General features: G+C 36.1%; 1 protein-coding gene across 3 annotated transcripts in view; it reads right to left on the bottom strand.

Moving 5' to 3' along the window:
• RPGRIP1L (RPGRIP1 like) overlaps positions 1 to 21,898 on the bottom strand; it is a 96,240-nt gene that overhangs the window by 62,489 nt on the left and 11,853 nt on the right. For all 3 annotated transcript variants that reach the window (XR_007136258.1, XM_047789789.1, XM_047789790.1), the window contains exons 6-9: positions 20,488 to 20,631; positions 9,898 to 10,003; positions 7,348 to 7,494; positions 5,982 to 6,055 (exon numbers count right to left, since the gene is read on the bottom strand). Coding sequence is in view for 2 of the 3 variants with exons in the window: in XM_047789789.1 (XP_047645745.1) it covers positions 5,982 to 6,055; positions 7,348 to 7,494; positions 9,898 to 10,003; positions 20,488 to 20,631 (471 nt within the window). In the remaining variant the exon portion in view is untranslated. The remainder of the gene's footprint in view (positions 1 to 5,981; positions 6,056 to 7,347; positions 7,495 to 9,897; positions 10,004 to 20,487; positions 20,632 to 21,898) is intronic.

Here is a 21,898-nt window from a genome sequence, read left to right as displayed (position 1 = left end):
CTCAGCAGTAGACATTGGACAAAACCATCTCTCCCACGAATAAACCCTCTTAATACAGAAAAAAGAACTCTCCACCTGATCTTTAATTCTAGAATCTGAATCTTTTAAAGAGTCTGTGATAATAACATATTTACAAAATACTGGCCACAAAATGAAGCGTGTTGAACTACAAGATGGTGATTTTGATACTAAGAAGCAATGATAATGCAATTTTTGCCTATAAAGCAAAGAGCAATAGGTTGAGAACAGTTTCACTTGTAACACAAGATTGGGTTGAAAACCCAAATAAGAACATTTTCATAAGAATGATTTGGATAGAATGATTATTCCTCAATAAAAGTGTAGCAGTTTAAACTATCGTTAAAATCAACTAATGATCAGACCCAGGATACCGGAGGAACCAGTCGGACAATAACTAAATGGCATACAGTAGGGAAATGGTAAACATTTGTTTAGGTGAGTGGTTCCCAAATGCTAGCCTAAATGAAACACTGGTCCCAGGTTAAAAACGAAGATCCTGGGGCCCAGGAATTCATAGTTTCATAATGTTCCCCAGGTGATAGCCAGGTTTTGGAAAAACTGATCTTGATCTGCATTTCAGCAGAAAACTATTATCTGTGAAGCATGATATGACTGAATAATTATCAGCAGCTTTGGCCCTTCTACTTATTTAAAACTCAGTGAAGAAAGCAGAAATTTACAAAATCTGGTTTCATACTGATGATGAAATAAATGGAAAAGAAACTTGTTATTGAAAATTGCCCTTAATGTTGCTCCCAGCTAGTCTGAGGTTTTATTCCAAAGGAGATACTTTTCTGGGAGGCATAGCTTTCAAAAGAACAAAAGTGTGTATTTATTTTACAGTTTGACTTTTTATTGCATTCAAAATAACATGACCTTAAAAATAAATGGAATTCTAGAAGTTTCTATAAATAGGACATCTGTTTCTTCTATCAATGTTCTCATTTCACATATGGAACCTTAAAAAAAATGCATAGATCCGATATATCAATGTTTCAGGTTAATTTTATCAAAGGTAGAGTTACCTAGGTTTAAATGAAATCCAAATAAAATATGTACCTGAAATACTAAAGTAAAGCATCTTCCCTTACATTTTTATATTTTAATAAAGAACAAATATATTTCTATGTCTGGTCAAATTATATATACCAAACATATACACACATATACATATATGTGAGTGTATATGTGTGTGTGCATGTGTGTGTGTGTGTCTCGTAATATTAAAAACATGTACTACCCGGAAAAAAAATTAGCATGATGAAATAGGCACAACCATACATTGTATCAGCCGCTAAAAATTAGAAACAGTAGTGTTCCAACAGCATTTAGTACCAGCAAAAAGATCACCAGTTAATCTGGCAGAAACATCAGAAGCTGTATGTGTTTAAATTAAGAACAATTTAGCAGACTGGTTTTTCCAAACCCACAAAATACTAGTGTAAATCAGCATAAGTCACTCTGAATTTAGTCCACTGCTATCTTCCCTCTAAATTTAGGATTACATTCCACTGGAGTTTCATGAGGAATTCCTTTTGAATTTACTGTATTCCTCTATGCTTGGAGCCATCTGTGTAACTATAAATGGTAAACCACATCTGGCTCCATTTTCTTTGTAGAGGCTGTGTACATGATTAAATCTGCATATGAGAACGGTCTTTGAGAACCTTTTATTCATGAAAATGTTTTTGTACATTGCCTACAGTGACAGCTGAGGGGGGATCATAGCTGGTCTTTGTGCACACGGCACCGTTACATTATGTTGCTGGAGTGATAAAGTATCAATCTGCTGTAGAATGCCCATTGGAGTCTGTGGGCACTGGCATGTCCACTGGTAGTCCCGGGTCAGCCTACTGTAAATACACACCCTTGATCAACAGTGTGATAAGACTGAAAAAAAGAGCTGAAGAATCCATCTCCACCCTAAGGTCTTTTTTCTTTACAGACGGAATTCCTTTTTATTTTAACGTTCAAGGGCATCCTAATGTGAGAGACACATTAGGAAGAGTAAGCTCTAATTATCCATAAAGAAATCCACAGGTACTTTAATTAGGCCTAGTGGAGATTAAATGTGTGTTAACGTGGGGATAGTTCGCTCACTGAAGAAAAAAAGACACCCCAAAAGTACTGTTTGATTTCTGGGAAGAATGAAGGGCTCAATTAGGATCATATGAGCTTCCTTTCCTAGAAGACTGCAGGTCACAGGTGTTTGCTTTACAGAAATGGGGCACAGAAAGTCCATGGCTGGTCAGCAGTGCTCCCTTTAAATTTTGGATATTACATGACTTTCACGTAGTTAGTAAAAACTTGAGTCAACCAAGTCTTAAAATGGTTACTGGCATCTTTAAAAACTGAACCAACTCTTTTTAAAAAAATGCATTAGATTACTGTCTGTCAGGGAATTAATACCCTAAAATTATCTTTAAAAGGGTCTTTGGAGTCAAACTCAAACTGACTGAACCTGAACTGGCTGCTGTTGGGGGATCTGGGGAGGACAGGTGGGAAGGTTTCAGAGGGCTGGTGAAACCTATGTTCTACTGTTTTCCAGGTTACTGGTATACATTACAGTAGAAGGACTGTTGCCTTCATCAGCCATATCCCCCTAAAACTCTATACTAATTCCAAAATGGGACAAAGCTTTACAGTATAGTACAGAATTTCTCTCTGACCAAGTAGATTTAATTGCAAAAAACTTATTGTGAACTTTTAAAACAAACATTTCTTAAAGTTACAGTTAGGTCTTGGCACTGTATCAAAAATGTTTTAACTTATTAAAGAAGGCTCATACCAAATACTAACATGAGGATTTTATCTTACCAGATGATTCTCTAATATGTCATCTGTCAAGTAATAAACACATTCAAAATACTGCTTGAAAAAGGAAGATGAGAGTGCAATCTGCAAATCACATTTCTCTCCTGAAAACTAGCCAATGTTGAATAACAAACAAATGCTCTTCTTTTGAAAACATGCTATCACTATGACTAACCAAATAGGGAATATATGTAGTTTGTGATGAGCATTAGGTATTGGCAATGATTAATAACACTGCCATGAAACACAAGAGCTGTAAAGAATCTTGGGGAGGATGTTGATTTTTGTAAAGTTTTTCCAACCATGCTTCTGAAAACATATTATGTGTTTAAAACTGTTTTAGAGAATTTTATAGTTCTATTTACTATCATGTATGCTTGCTGGGTTTTATGCCTAAGTGACATTTTTTTTCACAAATGTTTTGACACTCATTATATACATTTACTTCCATATACTTCACACAAAACTCAAGGGTAAGCAGCATAAAAAAGTCTGCTTTTAATGTGACAGGGAAAAAAAAAAAAGGTTTCTCAAGCATAAAACATTAAAAAAAACACAAAACCCTTCAAAGTCAGACCCATGCTCTTAGATCATCTTCTAATATGTAAAGGTAAAGTTTTATGGTGGTAAATATGAGAAAAATATGTTTCTTAAAATTTCATGTATGCATTACTCCCACCTAACCTTAATTTTTTTTTTTTGTCTTTTGTCTTTTGTTGTTGTTGTTGCTATTTCTTGGGCTGCTCCCGCGGCATATGGAGGTTCCCAGGCCAGGGGTTGAATCGGAGCTGTAGCCACCGGCCTACGCCAGAGCCACAGCAACGCGGGATCCGAGCCGCGTCTGCAGTCTACACCACAGCTCACGGCAACGCCGAATAGTTAACCCACTGAGCAAGGGCAGGGACCGAACCCGCAGCCTCATGGTTCCTAGTCGAATTCGTTAACCACTGCGCCACGATGGGAACTCTCTTAATTTTTTTTTAATTACAAGAGAGTATGTTCAATTAATCCTCAAATTGGGGGGCAAGTAGAAATGTATGAGTAATGGCCAAAGGGCACTTATTTTCATGTATTAAGACCATGTTAAATTATTTAGAATTACAAGATATTGAAATTAAGTATTAAATCAATAAAAACTTCTAAATGTATGACAGTTCTGTTACCCCATGAATGTTTCCCTTTCACATACACATTTTCCACTGCAGTTAAAATCCGAGCGATAGTGACGCACAGGTGAAAAATTTCAAGTTTTAAGAGTCCAAAGAATTGAGTTTTAGTCTGTACTAGAGTCTCAACAATGCTGTGTGACTCCGTGCAAGTCTCAATTTCCTCATTTACAAGGTATGGAGATAACATTATTTTCTGTCATGTAATATGGTGGTTGTATGATTAGTATGATGAAATTTAAAATTTTCAAACACACACTACTGAAAACGTAGGTATATATCAATATAAACCTAGGCTCTAATCTACAGAGATGGAAATACTCTAATAAAACAGGAGGCATAATAAATGCTTTAGGTAAAATTAATCAGGGCTGATGAGAGACCAGAACAAAGCACCAGGGCCAAATGATCTGGAAGGAGGTCCAAGGTAAATTCTGCATAAAAAATTTCAGCCAGCATATCTTTGCTGGAGAGCCCCAGATGCTACTTTAACCTATGTCTGAACCCGATTTTTTTTTTTTTTGCCATTTCTTGGGCTGCTCCCGTGGCATATGGAGGTTCCCAGGCTAGGGGTCCTGAACCTGATATTTGTAACCCTTAATATAATAAACTACTGTGCAAAGAAAGATCATCCTGGCTGGTACTGGCAACATGAAGATACAGACCACTGGAATGACGCTTAATTTAGTTATCTTTTCAAAGTAAACCAGGATAAAAGCCTCTGCCTACCTTCTTTAGGTATGATTTGTTCAATTTATAAAGTATAAATTTAGCTTACAAAACATACCAAACATAAGACAATTAAAAAAATTAAAGATATACCTGTAGATCAGATGACTATTTTCTTATGTTTCAGAATAAGATTAGAAGCAACTGATGACCATCCAGCTCTCACATATATATTTCCATATATATATGTTACTGTCACGTAAACCTGTATTTATCATTTATCAATATCATACACTGAAAAGATTTACACACACACACACACACACACACACACATATCTGTATCACTTAAGTAAACTCAGCCATGGGGTAGGATATTGTTTCTAACATTATCAGAAGAGATTAATTTTTTAAAATACCATAAATATGAAGGAGGTAAAAAAAGAAAAGTGAAGCAGCTCTTTAAAATTTATCTTAAAGATACTTGTGTTTCACTTTTTAAGAAACAGAAACAATTGTTAGGCGAACACCTTTGCTTTCTGCCAACACAATCACTCAGCTAGTAGGCTGGGTAGCACAGTGGAAGAAACAAATGCTTGGAGAGACCAAAAGAGGTTCAAATACAAGCTCTACTACTTCCAGCTTTAAGAACACAGGCAAATTTACCTAATTCTGTTTTATTTTCATTGCCTGCAGAATGGTCATGTATAATACCTACATTTCTGAGTTGTCAGAATTATAACAATGTATGTAGTACTTAGCATAATGCCTCCTAGCGTACAGTTTGTGTTCAATGAAAGACAGCAGTTGTTATTGGCAACATAGTGACATGGTTTTCTTAGTAAAACAGACTGCGGCACAGGTAAAAGGACTTATACCGATGCCTTAAAAAAAGCTTACTTTGGGGAGTTCCTGTTGTGGTGCAGCAGGTTAAGAATCCAAATAGTATCCATGAGGGTGTGGGTTTGACCCCTGCCCTGAGTGGGTCAGGGATCCGGTGTTGCTGTGCGCTGTGGTGAAGGCTGCAGACTTAGCTCAGATCCCAAGCTGCTGTGGCTATGGCTGTGGCCAGCAGCTGTAGCTCTGGTTCAACTCCTAGCCTGGGAACTTCCATAAGCCACAAGAGCGGCCCTAAAATGAAACAAAACAAAACAAAACTAAAACTAAAAAGCTTACTTTTCTTTGATTATATGTAGACTTCCTGCAATCATCTGTTGCTAATTCCTTAATCAATGTTAGATAGTCTGACATCCAATGCTTTGACAGAGGAGATCTCAAATAAGAGGAGACAGCATGTGAAATCATGATTTACCTGTTATAAAGTTTATCATAGTTTTCCTTTAAAAGTTCCCGTTCCTTTTCTAAATCATTAATTCTATCCTGCAGCTGAAATGAGAAGAAAATTACACATCAGGTGTATAAAATCATGCGGGGTTTTTAAAAAAACATGCGAGGAGGCTAACATGTGTCAGTCTTGATTTCTAAATTGCAGCTGTGAACTAGTCCATTTACATTGTCTGTATTTAATTTAGCATTGATTTTTTCCAAGTTGCTGAGTAAACATGAAATTAATATTTCTGTTTAAATTTAGTAGGAACGTATGTGCTGCTTTATGGCAGTATGTACCAAAACTCAATAAAGAATGTGCTAAAAACTTGCTGTTAAGTCTGGGGAAACATAATGTTTCTTTACTTTGCTCTCTGGTGAATTTCATCAATATATTCATTTTGTATTAATTTCCAATTGGCCCCTCAAATTAAAAGCATTAACTTTTCTTTAGGATCATGGTTCGAACAAATTGTGTCAACCTCTATTTACTCTGAAGACAATTTCTCATGTTACCTGGAATTTACAAAGAACCACATCCTTTAAATGAATAAACAAATAAAATTATATACCTTGTTTCAGACCAATAACAATACTATTTTAGAAATAAAATTGGGGTAATAATTACATCGTTATGACTAAAATGTAGCCTTCTGTATTTATTTCTAGCATCTATGTTTAAGAGTCATTCACCTATATATTTTGTTGTTATAACCTTTTCCCATGGATCAGAGTAATCTTAAAATTCATTCCATTCTCAAAATTCTCTTTTGATGCTAGTGTGAGAAACTGTAAAAGACTCTTCCAAGATGAGAATAGAATGTGGGCATCTCGCTGCATTTCCATTGTCTTTAAGGACAAGTTTAAAAGACTACAGAAAAAGATCGTGCTAGCTGGAGACACGAGAAGCAGCATGAATAGGGAGATGAGTTTTCAAACAATTTCTTAGAAAATTTTTTTTTTCTCAAAATTGCTGATGTTGGAGAGCTTCATAGAAACAGATATATTCCTTTAATTGTCTTGACATCTCAAAGGACTGATAAGCTGTTAAGGTTGAGACAGTTAAGTTCCACAGGTAATGTGGTATTTGTTTAAAAATGTTATAGGTTCTTTTTTTCCTCAAGGATCCTTAATCCTTTAGATAAATAGTGGGACTCAGCACATTTGAAACTATTTTTAAGTACTGATTCACTAGGCACATATCACATATATTTTGCTGGGCTCAAAGTGCCACGAACGTAGTTTAGGACTTTTAAATCAATATAATATTTGAAATGTCTCCATTTTACTTTTTCAGAACAGTTACAGAGAAGTTTTAATGCAACTGATGGCTCAACTCTTTGGGAGCTTACCTCTTCTACTCTTCTTTCAGAAAATGTCACGGAACGTAATTGTTTCTCAAGATTGCAGCATTTTAAACGCTGCTCTTTGAGTTGCTTATTTAGCTCATCTCCATTTGCCATCAAGGCATCATGGCTGATCCTGAGAGTTTTTTGCTTCTGAAAAACAAAAAGAAAATCCTTTCCAAACTTTTTGGATTCTGCTTTGAATGAATATCATTCCATAAATGAATTCCCTCCTGAAGTTCATGTTATACAGTTATTCTTTACCTCACAATGTATAAGTGCTGGTGAATTAAGGTTTTATTATACAATGTATAATGCCTCCATGGGAGACACTCTTGACCCAAGTGTATCATGAGGAAGAAAGTATTTTAGCACAGAGTCATATAACGCAGACTGCTTTTGTCCTTTATTTCTTCCTAGCTTTTTGATTGATAGTGACCAGTGAGTAACTTAATTTTAGCAAATAATTTTTTTTTCTTTTTGTTGTGGCCACGGTGGTTGGACATGCTGTCTAAAAAGGTTGCAGCATAGGTTAAAAATAAATACCGACCACAGATATCCAACTGAAAAGATCTGTCACCACACCATATAAACAGCCTGGAAGGTTAACTTCTAACTTTAATACAATTCAGTTAAACATTTCAATTCAGGAAAATAGTTACTGAAGTTTTCTTAATTTAAAAAATTGACCTATTTATGAATATGCTTTAAATTCAATTGTATATACTTACATACCACATACTTCTTTTAGAAATAAAAAAGGTGATTATGCTAAATAAAGTCTTTGCATAGAGTCTATATGACCATAACAAAATAATGCCTTATCTGCTATTTAAAATCACTAACATTCTACTGAGGTTCCTTCAACTGTTTAAAAGAAACATGGCTGTGGAGCTACTTGAGTCCATTTTTATTTATTTTGGGATTATTATAGGACACTATCTTTAACCAGCTTTCTCTGGGCTTCCTACCTCTCTGAAGTTGTTTGCCTGAACCTCTCAAATCTCTACTCACTGTTAATCCCAAAAGAGCTACTGCGTCATCAAAGACACTTGTTATTTGTGGTATTTAAACAAATACCTGGAATAAATGTTAAACGGAAATCCAAAGTCAAAGTGATAAAAGAATGCAAAGTCACATTTTATTTATTTATTTATTTATTTATTTATTTGCTTTTCAGGGCTGCCCCCATGGCATATGGAGGTTCCTAGGCTAGGGGTCAAATTGGAGCTGTAGCTGCCGGCCTATACCACAGCCACAGCCATGCCAGATCTGAGCCATTTTATGTATTTATTTGCTTTTCAGGGCTGCCCCCATGGCATATGGGGGTTCCTAGGCTAGGGGTCAAATTGGAGCTGTAGCTGCCGGCCTACACCACAGCCACAGCCACACCAGATCTGAGCCCCATCTGCGATCTACACCATGGCTCATGGCAACGCCAGATCCTTACCCCACTGAGCAAGGCCAGGGATCGAACCTGCGTCCCCATGGATGCTTGCGATTTGTTTCTGTTGAGCCATGACAGGAACTCCCCCAAATCACTTTTTAATTCCCTTCTTACTGCATTCCTTTAGAAATGGCTTTCAACCAAATGTATGTTTAATCTCCCTCTTCTATCTATCTGCAGATAGAACTATCATTCCCACTCTCTAATTAATCTCTCTTTTATAAATGCTCATATTTATGTGGAAGGTGGTGCATTACTTGACATTGAGGAGGTTCCTGCAGCTTGGAAAACGCTATCCAGAGTATAGTTTAAAAATATTTATCTAATTCAATAGTGAATTTAGGCTACAGATGACCCTATGCTTTGCATCAATTTACTACTTTCCTTGCTTCAGGACTTCAAAGAAAGTACTGCTTAATATGAATTCTGCTCATCTGGAATGTTTTGGAGTTCATTAATTCCAGAACTTATTGTTAATTATGCAGTGCCAATAAATAGGAGCCCTCTGATGGCACATTTCTGTGGGGCCACAGTCCTTGTTAAAACAACCACGGGGATAAGGGTCCCAAGTATTGCCAACCTGAAAGGTTAGGATTGAAAATAAATATGCTGACAATAGGCATGATGGGTATTCAAATATTTTCTGATACTGGCAGTGACAATACAAAAAATAACACATGTCAAAAAAGATTTAACAAACCCTGATTATTGTCCTATTCATAACATTGATCTTGGATATTTCATAAATGCTTTCCAACTGAAGTTATATGCAAATACATCCAAACCTTCAGTGCTACGTGCCCATATGATTTCAGATAAAAGGAGTTAAATATAAATCATCTTGAGATGATTTATGATAAATGTGCTTATTTATTTTAAGATGACACAGATAGGTATAAAGTCCAAGCAGCTAGTTATTTCTTTAGTTGTTATGTTATAAATAACTGACGATATAGGAAGTAAAATTATACACACTTAAGAATAAAGATAACATTAAAAACTTTAATATTACTTTCTAGTGTTAGACTATTCTACTAAAAAAAAACCTTGAATACTACTTTTGAACCTTTATATATGTATCATCATAATAAAATAAATTATCACATTACCTCTTGAAGCTGAATAAATTTTCCTTCCATTACTGAAAGAGCATTGCTTTTCTCCACTAGTTGCTTATGAAGCTTAATCATTTCTACGTTGTCCCGAATGTTTGACCTTCAATGATGTATTTAAGAAAAAGAGAAAGAGAATAAAATATGCAAGACAAAAGGAAAAATAAATCTGTGGTGGGACTAGTTTTTCATTGAATGCTACTTAGAAAAAAATTTACACACTCGGATATCAGTCACTGAGGTTTTTAGTTTATTATATACTTAGGATAGATTTATTATTTAAAATCAACAAATATTCATTCTTGACCTTTCATAAACTCCCAGACTCTCAGAGTTTAAAGGGAGTCCCAAATGTGATGATGTGTGCCACTTCTACCATGACTGATAATATGAATTTAAAATCTTTTACAGTGTCCGGAAAGATGGTGCAAAAGGACAGTCTTTTAGCACAGCCGTCATTCCACCACCAAATTTCAGGGACATTTTGAGGAGGACTATCACACTATTATTCACAAAATGAAAAATATGCAATTCAGCCGCTCATCCTCCACCACTCCCTTGAAACAAATGGTATCATAAGATTACCATTTATTGGCGTTTCCTCCTGGAGTTCAGACTTTTCAAAATATTTCCAAAAAAAGTGACTTAGCATTTTATACTAATAATGCCCAAAGCTGGCATTTAAATATGTTGCAGATGTGCCTTTAGCTGTAAGAGATCACTTAACATCCACAGGGTATAGAGAAACTCTATATGCTGCAATACTAGTTTGTATTTTTCCTACTGAGATTAAAGCCAATGTAGAATTTAACAGGAAGATCTTGTTAAAGGTTAATCATAGATCTAAATGAATACCTGTTTTCAAAAGGCATTTGTTTTCCTGACAGAGAAAGGTTCCTTAATTTAATGTTTTACATTCAAAGCATTTTAAAAATTGTAAAGCTTGATTTCAGACCTCATTTTTTTAAAGAAAAATAAACACAAAACTTTAAGTTCAGAAAATTATTTCAATATTTAAAGTAAGTAATTTTACTTCCAAAACTTATCTAGTATACACATATTGGAAAAATTGTCACAATGCCCTACTGGAACCAGAAAATGGACTACAAAGCTCACACATCTGTAAACCAGCTGAGGACTTGAAATACTTAATTTTCCTCTTTGATATTTGAAAGTTCATTGTATTTTGGCATCGGACAGTTAGTTGTCCTCACACAGAAGATAAACAAGTCCAAGAACCTGGATCTTGCCCAGGGTACAGTCTTAACACAATGTTAAAATAATTATGTGTCTAAAACATGTTATCTAGTAGTTCTGAGCACATATTCAATGGTCCAGTCACCAGTACGCGCCTCAATATTATTATTACTCACTTAAAAAATATAATCTGAAGGAAAAAAATATTTTGAATAAGTCTGAAGAAAATATTCATATTTTTTTCATGTTTAGAAGCCCAAAAAGAATTTATGCGTTTTCCCCAGAATCAACTGGTTTAACTGCTCCACAGTGAGTGACATTTATTGATACAGAAGGACAGAATACTATTCACATAATTTTAAATCTCTTCTTAGATTTTCAGCTGTACCTGGCATTTTACTTGTTTTTAAGTATGTTAATATTTTCAAGAAGATATAGATCTATATATGAGATATGTTTGAAGAATAACTATGACTTAATGGCATTAACAAAAAAGTAAGTCCCAACAACCCATTCAATTGCATAGGGGCATAGAAACTGCAGGCTTCAATTTTGAATTTTCTTTGCAAGGCAAAGGCCAGTAAATATCTTTCAAAAACCTTCAGTGGTCTAACAGATGGTTGCGTTCTTCAATATTTTCCTGAAGTCCCTGGAGTTTAACCTTTCCAAAATACTGCCAAGAAAGGTGACTTTGCATTTTATACTAATGATGCCCAACCAGTAAGCACAAATACAGCAGAAGCAGTATTCAGAAAACAGCAATAACCATGTGGTACTTGAAGTCAGTTTGCTAGAGAGAATATCTATTCTCGGACAGACAACACAACACCTGCAAGCCTTTGATAATTATTTTAAAGTGTTAATTTTAGGGGCTCTACACATAATAGTCACTATTACGTTGAACATTTTCAATGGTAACAATGAGAAGGAAGGGATGATGTGCTGTTAAGCTAAAGTACTGAGTCAATGATATAATACAGTACATAAAAGTCGAAAGTAACATTGTGATGAATGGGGTCTGGTGTTTGGGAAGGTACACAATGAAAAAATTGTCTCAAATCTGCCAATTAACACTTTTAACACTGAAGAAATACAGTAAAAGAATGAGGCTGTGTGTGAGGGAGGAAGGGGAGAAGGAGATGTCATGAAAGTGTGCAAGGAATGTGAGAAGGATGTTGGAGGCAAGAGGGAGCTAGAGTCATTGCTAAGTGGCCTGCCCTAGACCTCTCTGCATGTGGAACAAGGCCTCAGGTTGGTTCCCTTTCAAGAACAGAGACAGTGCTAATTCTATCAGTAATATTTTAAGTGCCCTTCACATAAGATTTTCTACCTTGTCTCATGCACTATGAAGGGAACATCAAATCTTCAGGATGATGACATTTGGACAGCAAGAACAAGGCATAGGAAAAACATTCAGATGAACCCTGACAGTCATGCACCAATTCATACATGCTGCATTACACATGATGAAATAATCTGCAAACAGATATCAAGCATACTAATTAAGGGCTTTGTAAAAATAAATTTCTCATATTTTTCAACAAGGATTTTGAAAAAAAAATTATAAAAAATTAGGTTGTAAAATGTGGTTTCTTTTCTTTTTCTTTTTTTTTTTTAAAGACATACCATTTAGAATTATGATCAAATCTTCTAGAACTATGAGAAGAGCTGTTGGCCCATCTCTAGGATTAAAAACAAACTGAAATAAATTAGATTTTATGTTGAAAAAAGTAATCCAGCTCAGAAACCTATGTGCCAAGTTTCTCTCATATAATTTGAAACAGTCAAGCAATAAACTCTGAAAGAGGAATTTCTAATGGAAGCCTTGAAAACACTTGACTCCAGCTTTGCTACTGGGTGCCATAATAAATCCAGAAACTTAAAACCTCAGATATAGTGGAGAAGGGAAAACTTTCAGTGGTGCTATGTAATGTATAGTCTAATATTAAAGCTTAAGAAGCCAAAATCTTTGCTTCAGTGAAAGTTTCTTACACTTCATTTCCCAAGCACACAACACGCCACCTTCCCCAACCCCGACTGACATTTCATTCTTTGTTGCAGTAAGGACTATAAGTGCTTAAAAAAAAAAAAAAACTTTGGTTTTTTGAGGCAAAAATGTTATAGTACTAAACACCATTTAGAGGAGAAGGCTTTAGAATACACGTTAGGCTATGATTCTCCTAAGTTTTTAGGTAAGAGATTTACGAGATAGAAGAAACAGGTTCTTTTTGAGTAAAAGTTTATTGAAAACAATCTTAGGATTATTAAAAAAAACCTTTTTCTTTTCTTTTTTTTAACAGTGGCAGACATACTGTAAGTATATTGTTGAAAGAAGTATAGGTCAGGAGTTCCCTTGTGGTGTAGAGGGTTAAGAACATGGCATTGTCAATGCAGTGGCTCAGGCAACTGCTGGGGCCCAGGAACTTCCACATGTCACAGGCAGGGGAAAAACAAACAAACAAACAAACAAACAAAGAAGCGTAGGTTATTCATAGATTCATAGCTCTTGTTAGGGATACACAGATAACAACCAATGTATCACTTCTGAATAAGATTACAGGAGTTTGCTAGTAAATTAAAAGAAATAAGCTTCACTAAAATAGCAAAGACTATATGAGAGGTAACAACTTTGCTCAAAACTCTTACTTTAGTTCATAGATGAAAACAATGCTCTCTGATTTAAGAATACATAAAGGAAAAAATTTGTGTATGTTTATTTGCCTCTGGATTGCATCTTTCTTGTGATGTTGGGTCAAAATATAAATCTTACTCTCAAGATTAAGTGTTTTCTTATGCTCAACACCTACAAGTAATGGAGGAAGACAGTTCTGCAGAGCTTTCTACATGTACGTAACCACACTTGTGATTATGGACGTGCAGATACATGTAAACAGCCGTTGGGCTGTTTGGGGACAGGAAGAACCCCAATCCAAGCTCATCTTCTTAAGGGAACCATTTTGAAGATCCAGTTTAATAAACTCTAACTAGTAATGGGAATCTGAGAATTATATTCACATCAAAAAGCTCAATGGGAAGTATGATTGGCAATTAAGCTACAAAAGTGAATTAAAAGTTTTATACTGATTTTACTTTTTGATAGAATTAGGCCAAAGCAGTGCAATAATATAGTCTGTTTGACAATTATCAGAAGCAATGGTTAGTGTGATATAGGTCTTAGGTGGGGGAAAAAAAAGCACAAATTTATTAAATTAATCCATATTGCTTACTTAGTAGACAAAAATCTTTCAGAATCATAAGGTTCCTGAGGATAAAAGCAGCTGTTGTTCAAAGGGTAGGGACCACTTACTCACTTCAATCTCTTCATTTCACAGCTGAGGTAGCTAACTGTGGCTTAGAGAAGTAAATAATTGACCAGAGTCCATATGTGAGGGAGCCAGGTCTAAGAGAGAAAATTCTTCCTCCTCTTCTAAGTTGCTTTCTTCCTCTGAGATGTTCCTACATTTTAGTTTTCTCTCCACTCTCACATATACATGAGCACACCAATTTCTATTAATTTTGATAATTTCTGTGGTTTAAATAAAGTGCTTGGCAAATAGGTCAAGCAGCTATCACAAAAACCTTTTAGATAACATTAGTAATAAAAAACATGGGGATAAAAGAAATAATATTTGAGTGTGATATTTTTCCCTGGACAAATTCTAAGGTATTGAAAAGAATAGGAAGAACTTGTTGGATGTACTTTTAAAAAATGACAGATAATCTCCCTGGGTGTAATAATGTGTTTGCATGGTTATCCCTGGCCCCAGTTACCCTTCTGTCTGAGAACCAGATGTGCCCTTTAAATTAGGGGGCTGGGCAATCAGACAAGTCCAAATTGAGGGGCATTCTGCAAACAACTATCACGAATGGCCTGGAAAAGACTAGGGAACCACTTTAGAATAAGGTGAACCTAAAAGACATGACAAGTAAATACAATACATGACATCTGACTGGACATGAGATCATAACAAAGCAAAACAAAACAAAACAAAAATAGCATTAAAAAAAAAAAAAAACAGCTATAAAGGCCACTATTGGGACAACTGGGAACTTTGAATATGGACTGTGTACTTTGATGATGCAGCTATACCTTTCATTGTGAAATGTCCTGAATGTGTGACAGCTGTACTGTGGCTATGCAGGAGGATGTCCTCGTTTCTAGGAGGTGCTTACAAGTATAGAGAGGGTGACATGATACGTGCACCTAACTCTCAGAGGGAGAGAGAGAGAAAGAATGGGAGAGAGAGAGCGAGAGGAAGAGGAAGAGGGAAGGAGACAGGCCTGTGCCTGACTGGGCTGTGTCATTCATAAACATGCCAAGGCCGGGGAGGGAGGGTATGTGAGTGTTCGCACTACTATTCTAACAACTTTGCTGTAGGTTTGCTATTTTTCACAGTGAAAAGCTGGGGAGGAACTTAAGAGTGCCAGGAAGTAATCGGCATCTGTGCCTGGCTGGAAAGATGGAGCCTGTAAAGCCAAGCTGCTGTGTATACTGCGTGGCTGCAGAAGGCCTCTGTGTTTTAAGATTTGACAGTGTGCTGTCAACCAAACGGAAAACGGCAAGTCAGAGCGTTTGAAATATTTATGGGTTAAATTTCCTCCACTGGGACATTATGGCACTTACATGATCTTTAATTAAGAAGGTAAACACCCTAACATTTACTTAAGAAAACAGTACAAACTGGTTACACATTTGGTAAGAGTATAAATATTTTTGGAGTTGAAAAAGTCAATAAAAGGTAAAATCATCCTGATTTTAATGTTCATGTACATGTGTTCACTGGTTACTGTTTTGCATTTAATTTAAGACGGGCTTTTTAATAAGCAGAAAATGTGCATTTTTATATTGTTTAAATTTTAATATGGATTTTTGTTCAAAACAACACAGACATTCAGGCTACTTGTAAATGATACAAGATTTTTTGCTAATGAGGCATTATGTAGAACATATGCAAAAATCACAACTCAGTCTTCCAAAATAGACCACAATAACAGGAAAAAACATGATTTTAATAAAAAAGAGCAGCACTGGGCTTTTACTTCAAAGCAATTAAGGGCTTTGGATAACCAAAAGTTTATGTCGAGCTGATGCCAAACCAAACTGGTCTATTAAACACATACTACGAAGAGTTTCTGTAATATTCTATGAAAAGGCTCTTTGCCATAAATATCAAGCACCACACTCTTAAGATTACAACTACGTTAGGTTCATGTTTGAGAACAAGGAGTCCAACATTCAGATCAGACTTCTAGAATTTCAAATCTGAAATAATGTATCCGTGGAAGAGAAGTTTAAATATGTTTTCCATTTTGTGATTTTTCTCTACAGTAAATTATACCAAGTTTTATATTCTCCCCAACATTTTTCAACAGTTTTCCATTAGTCTCAAAAAATTGCTGTTATACATAAAATTTTGAGCTATATGTAAACACATAAGAAAAAAGGTCCTGAAGACAATATTTGAAAAGTCATTTCTTCAGTTTTCAACAATTGTATTTCAAGAAATAATAAGTTATTCACCATAGGTACCCTTCATTCCAAGCAAATAACCTGTAATTTTCCATTTTATAAAATCTATAAGGTAGGGTACAAGTTGATTTATTTCTTTGGCCTTTGCAACAAAAGTTTATTTACATGTAATACTCATTCTTTCCCTACTTCTAATTCTGGATGTGACAAAAATAGACTGCTATGGAGTAAATAATATACCCCCTCCCAGGAGGGCCTTAGTTTAATTTTTTTTTGTGTGTTACGTGTGTGTTTTTAGGACTGCACCCATGGCATATGGAAGTTCCTGGACTAGGGGTCGAATCGGAGCTATAGCTGCCAGCCTACATCACAGCCACAACAACGCCAGATACAAGCTGTGTCTTCGACCTACACCATAGCTCATGGCAATGCCAAATCCTTAACCCACTGAGTGGGGTCAGGGATAGAACCCTTGTCCTCATGGATCCTCATTGTGTTCATTACTGCTGTGGCATGATGGGAACTCCCTTTTTTTCTTTTTCTTTTTTGTTTTTTTAGGGCAGCACCCACAGCAAATGGAAGGTCCCAGGCTAGGGGTCTAATCGGAGCTGTAGCTACCAGCCTACACCACAGCCACAACAATGTACTTTAGTTTTTAAGGTAAAATCTTCTATGTGTATATGCTGACATTTCCTGTCGACAAGATTTATAGTAGAAAGTATGTGGACCTGCCTATCCTTTTAGTTCTTCTGTTGTTCTAGTCCTAGGACTAAAGAATCTTTGGATCACTGAACACACCATTTCTTAGATGATCACATCCCTTTGGAAGAAGGAATGGCCAACACAGGGTCCATCTTACTCTTTGGCATTTAAGAAATACAACAGAGAAAGTAGTCTGATAACTCTGTCCTCAACCGTTGAGGGCTGGGCTTGGCCTAAGTGCAGAATTTTTACATTTAGATAAAATTTTAGGAGTTCCCGTTATGGCTCAGTGATTAACGGACCCGACTAGTAACCGTGAGGTTGCGGGTTTGATCCCTGGCCTCACTCAGTGGGCTAAGGATCTGGCATGGCTGTGAGCTGTGGTGTAGGTCGCAGATGCAGCTCAGATCCCACGTTGCTGTTGCTGTGGTGTAGGCTGGCAGCTGCAGCTCTGATTCGACCCCTAACCTGGGAACCTCCATATGCCGTGGGTGCAGCCCTAAAAAAAAAAGACAAAAAACAAACAAACAAACAAACAAAAAATTTTAAGTACAGCTGTTGACAATTTATTAAGATCACCATATTCAGTGATGAATAGCCAAGGCCATTCTGGGAAAGAAAAGTGGAGCTGGAGGGATCAGGTGCCCTGACTTCAAACTATACTACAAAGCTACAGTCATCAAAACTGTATGGGTACTGGCACAAAGACAGAAATATAGATCAGTGGAACAGGATAGAAAGCCCAGAATTAAACCCATGCACCTACAGCCAACTAATCTATGACAAAGGAGGCAACAATATACACTGGAGAAAAGACAGTCCCTTCAGTAAGTGGTGCTGGGAAAAGTGGACAGCCACATGTAAAAGAATGAAATTAGAACACTTCCTAACACCATACACAAAAATAAAATGGATTAAAGACCTAACTATAAGACCAGATACTATAAAACTCTTAGAGGAAAACATAGGATGAATACTCTCTGACATAAACCACAGCAATATCTTCTCAGATCCACCTCCTGGAGTAAGGACAATAAAAACAAAACCAAATGGGACTTAATTAAACTTAAAAGTTTCTGCACAGCAAAGGAAACCCTAAACAAAATGAAAAGACAACCCACAGAATGGGAGAAAATCTTTGCAATGAATCGACTGACAAGGGATTCATCTCCAAAATTTATAAACACCTTCTGCAGCTCCATACCAAAAAAACAAACAACCCCATCAAAAAATGGGCAGAAGATCTAAACAGACAATTCTCCAAAGAAGACATACAGATGGCCAAAAAACACATGAAAAGATGTTCAACATCACTCATTATTAGAGAAATGCAAATCAAAACCACTCTGAGGTACCACCTTACACCAGCCAGAACGGCCATTGTCAAAAAGTCTACAGACAATAAATGCTGGAGCAGGTGTGTAAAAGGGAACCCTATGACACTGTTGCTGGGATTGTAAATTGGTGCGACCACTGTGGAAAAGAGGATGGAGATGCCTCAGAAAACTAAAAATAGAATTACCATTTGATCCAGCAATCCTACTCCTTCTACTTCTATGAATCGAAAAGATACATGTACTCCAATGTTCATTGCAGCACTATATACAATAGCCAAGACATGGAAACAACCTAAATGTCTATTGATTGACAGAGGAGTAGATAAAGAATATGTAGTACATGTACATGATGGAATATTACTCAGCCATTAAAATGAATGAAATACCGGCATTTTTAGCAACATGGATGGACATAGAAATTATAATGCTAAGTGAAGTTAGTCAGACAGCGAGACATCAACATCAAATGCTATCACTTACATGTGGAATCTAAAAAAAGGACACAATGAACTTGTTTGCAGAACAAATACTGACTCACAGACTTTGAAAAACTTAGGGTCTCCAAATGAGACAGGTTGGGAGGTGGGGAGATGGGCTGTGGTTTTGGGATGGAAATGCTATAAAATTGGGTTGTGATGATTGTTTTACAACTATAAATGTAATAAAATTCATAAATAAAAAAGAAAAAAGATATCTTCATGAATATGAACTAGTTATTAGATGATATCAAGTAATTGCTGTTAATCATTAGGTGTGATAATGGCATGGTGGTTATGTTAAAAAAATTTCCTTATCAGACAGGGATATATACTGAAGAATTTACAGGTGTGATGACATGATGTCTGGCAGAGGCCAGTTAATTAAAGAAAATGAAGGTGAAGGGATAGATGAAACAAGATTGGTTAACATGTTGATAACTGTTAAAGCTGAGTGCATGGGATTTCAATATTCTACCCTACTTTGGGGTATGATTGGTCCAAATAAAAAAAAAAAAGGGCCATAAAGGAAGAAAATAATTCAAGAAAGAATATGGTAAAAAGATAAAGTCTTGGAAGCACAACTTGGAGGCACAAAATGAAAGAAGAGGCATTAGCAACCAACAGATGACAAAGAAGGTTGGGAAAGAAAACACTATATAATCAAATGTCAAAAATGAAGAGTCAGCAAGGAGACTACTGAAGGGGCCTGCTGTCACCCAATCAATCAGCAGAAGCTGATGTCAATTTTGAATACCAGGAGAGGTAACATCTTTATGGGGTGAAAAAATGTGTACTTAGGGAATTTACCACCTTTTAAGCTTGAAAAAAAACTTTTTCACATGGCAGGCCAACGCTGAGTGCTGGTCACATATTTCTTGGTAGATACAATCAAATAGTATCTGAACTTACTGTAGGCTTGCTAAATGGGGCAAATGAGCAGAGGAAACCAGATGAGGCAGAGTAGTTTAAGGAAAAATGCCCTTAGACTTGAGTTGTTGGTAGGTCTAGAGAAAGCTTATATGAAATATGTTAAGTAAAAACATGATTCCTGTTGTAGTGCAGCATAAACTAATATGACTAGTATCCATGAGGATGCGGGTTAAATTCCTAGCCTTGATCAGTGGCTAGGGGATCCTACATTGCCTTAAGCTGTGGTGTAGGTTGCAGACACAGCTTGGATCCTGCATTGCTGTGGCTGTGGTATAGGCCTGCAGCTATAGCTTTGATTCGACCCTTAGCCTGAGAACTTCCATGTGCTGTGGGTGAGGCCGTGAAAAGCAAAAAAACCAACAAAAAACTCCCATGATTTTTAAAACGACTAGACTTATCCTTCCACAGAACATGATAAATTATTTTAAACTAATTTTGACCTTATCAAAGTGACATTTCTGTTTTAACATACCTTTGATCTGTAGCCTGCTGTTCCCGAAGCTGAAGAAGAGATAACTCAACTTCATTTTCTTTTCTCCTCAACTGGGTTTTCAGGAGCTCAGTCAAGTCCTCCAACTCTTCTATCCGGCATCTCTGAGACTGAATAACATTTTCTCTGAAATAAAGAATCTTTACAAGAATTTGTAGTTTGAGGAAAAATCTGCAGTATTTAAGATCAGTACAAAGCAAGTGCTTCATAGTAAAGAACAAGCAAAAGTTAAAAATTTTGGCTTAAGTACCTCTGCACACAGTGAGACATTAGCAGATTAAAGGTGAGGATTTGGAAGTACATATGGAAGAATTCAAGGTTTCCTTTATAGAAAATAATGACCTAGGCAATGGAGTGGACTTTTGGCTAATTCAGTGCAGTGTTTATGGGTCACCTATGATGCACTCTATGATCTGGCCATCTTCAGATAATTTATGTGCCTCTGTTCTTTCGCATGTACATCTGCCTATATCACCCGAATTACACTTCATTGAGAAATGCCAAGAAATTTGCAGAACATAACTTCATGGTCTCAAGCTTATATTTTACCTCTATCATGTCTGGCAACCTCCCACTGTAATTAATGAGCCTCAGGAAACTGGTCAGAACCCTGGCTTCTCTGCTACCTAGCAGGTAATAGGGTCTAGTCTTTTAAGTTTTATTCTCTCACAGGCAATTGTTACTATGACAGGCATTTAAAATATTAAAAAAAAACTTCAGCTCACATTATTCTTAAGCAGCTATCTAAAGTATGATTCTCCTTATCTCATGTTTTCTTTCCTTATTCAGAATTGTCACTTTTTGATGATCCAGGAGGAGGCTTGTAGATAAGGTAGAAGAACCTTATCTTCATTTGTGTGACTTACAGACACTGAGTCACCATGAGGCTTTGATTAACTGGAAAAGTAAGCTAAATGTGGCAAAAGTAACTTTTCTGAAACCATAGTATGATGAAGAATGCAGTACTGCAGGATCACAGTGAAACAAAATCTGAAATCCATATGTATTTGATAGCTCCAAACTTTAAAGCCATTCCTTCCAATTCCTTTTTTTTTAAACTACAAAAAGACTAATTAATACCTACAAAAAACTACCTGTAATTCTTCTGAGAATGAAAATGTTGCCTCTAAAGCTTATACTATTTTGAACTACTGGGCTTCATGCCATTGCTTTGGGGGGGGGGGGCGGAAATTATAATAAAGAAGCCTATTCTCTAAATACTTCCATTGATTCAGTTGGTTATGTTGTTCATTTTCCTCACCATACTGGAAATGTTACATAACACCTGTTCTTACCTCACAGATCTAGCTGTATTTTAATGAAGCAAATTATAAGCACAAAGCAATTTTATTTAAAATAAAGGAAAGGGAAGGATCAAAAAAGACATGATCAA

The sequence above is a fragment of the Phacochoerus africanus genome, chromosome 8 (genome assembly GCF_016906955.1).
Source record: "Phacochoerus africanus isolate WHEZ1 chromosome 8, ROS_Pafr_v1, whole genome shotgun sequence".
Taxonomy (NCBI): Eukaryota; Metazoa; Chordata; class Mammalia; order Artiodactyla; family Suidae; genus Phacochoerus; species Phacochoerus africanus.
This window is presented reverse-complemented; position numbering and strand designations above follow the sequence as displayed.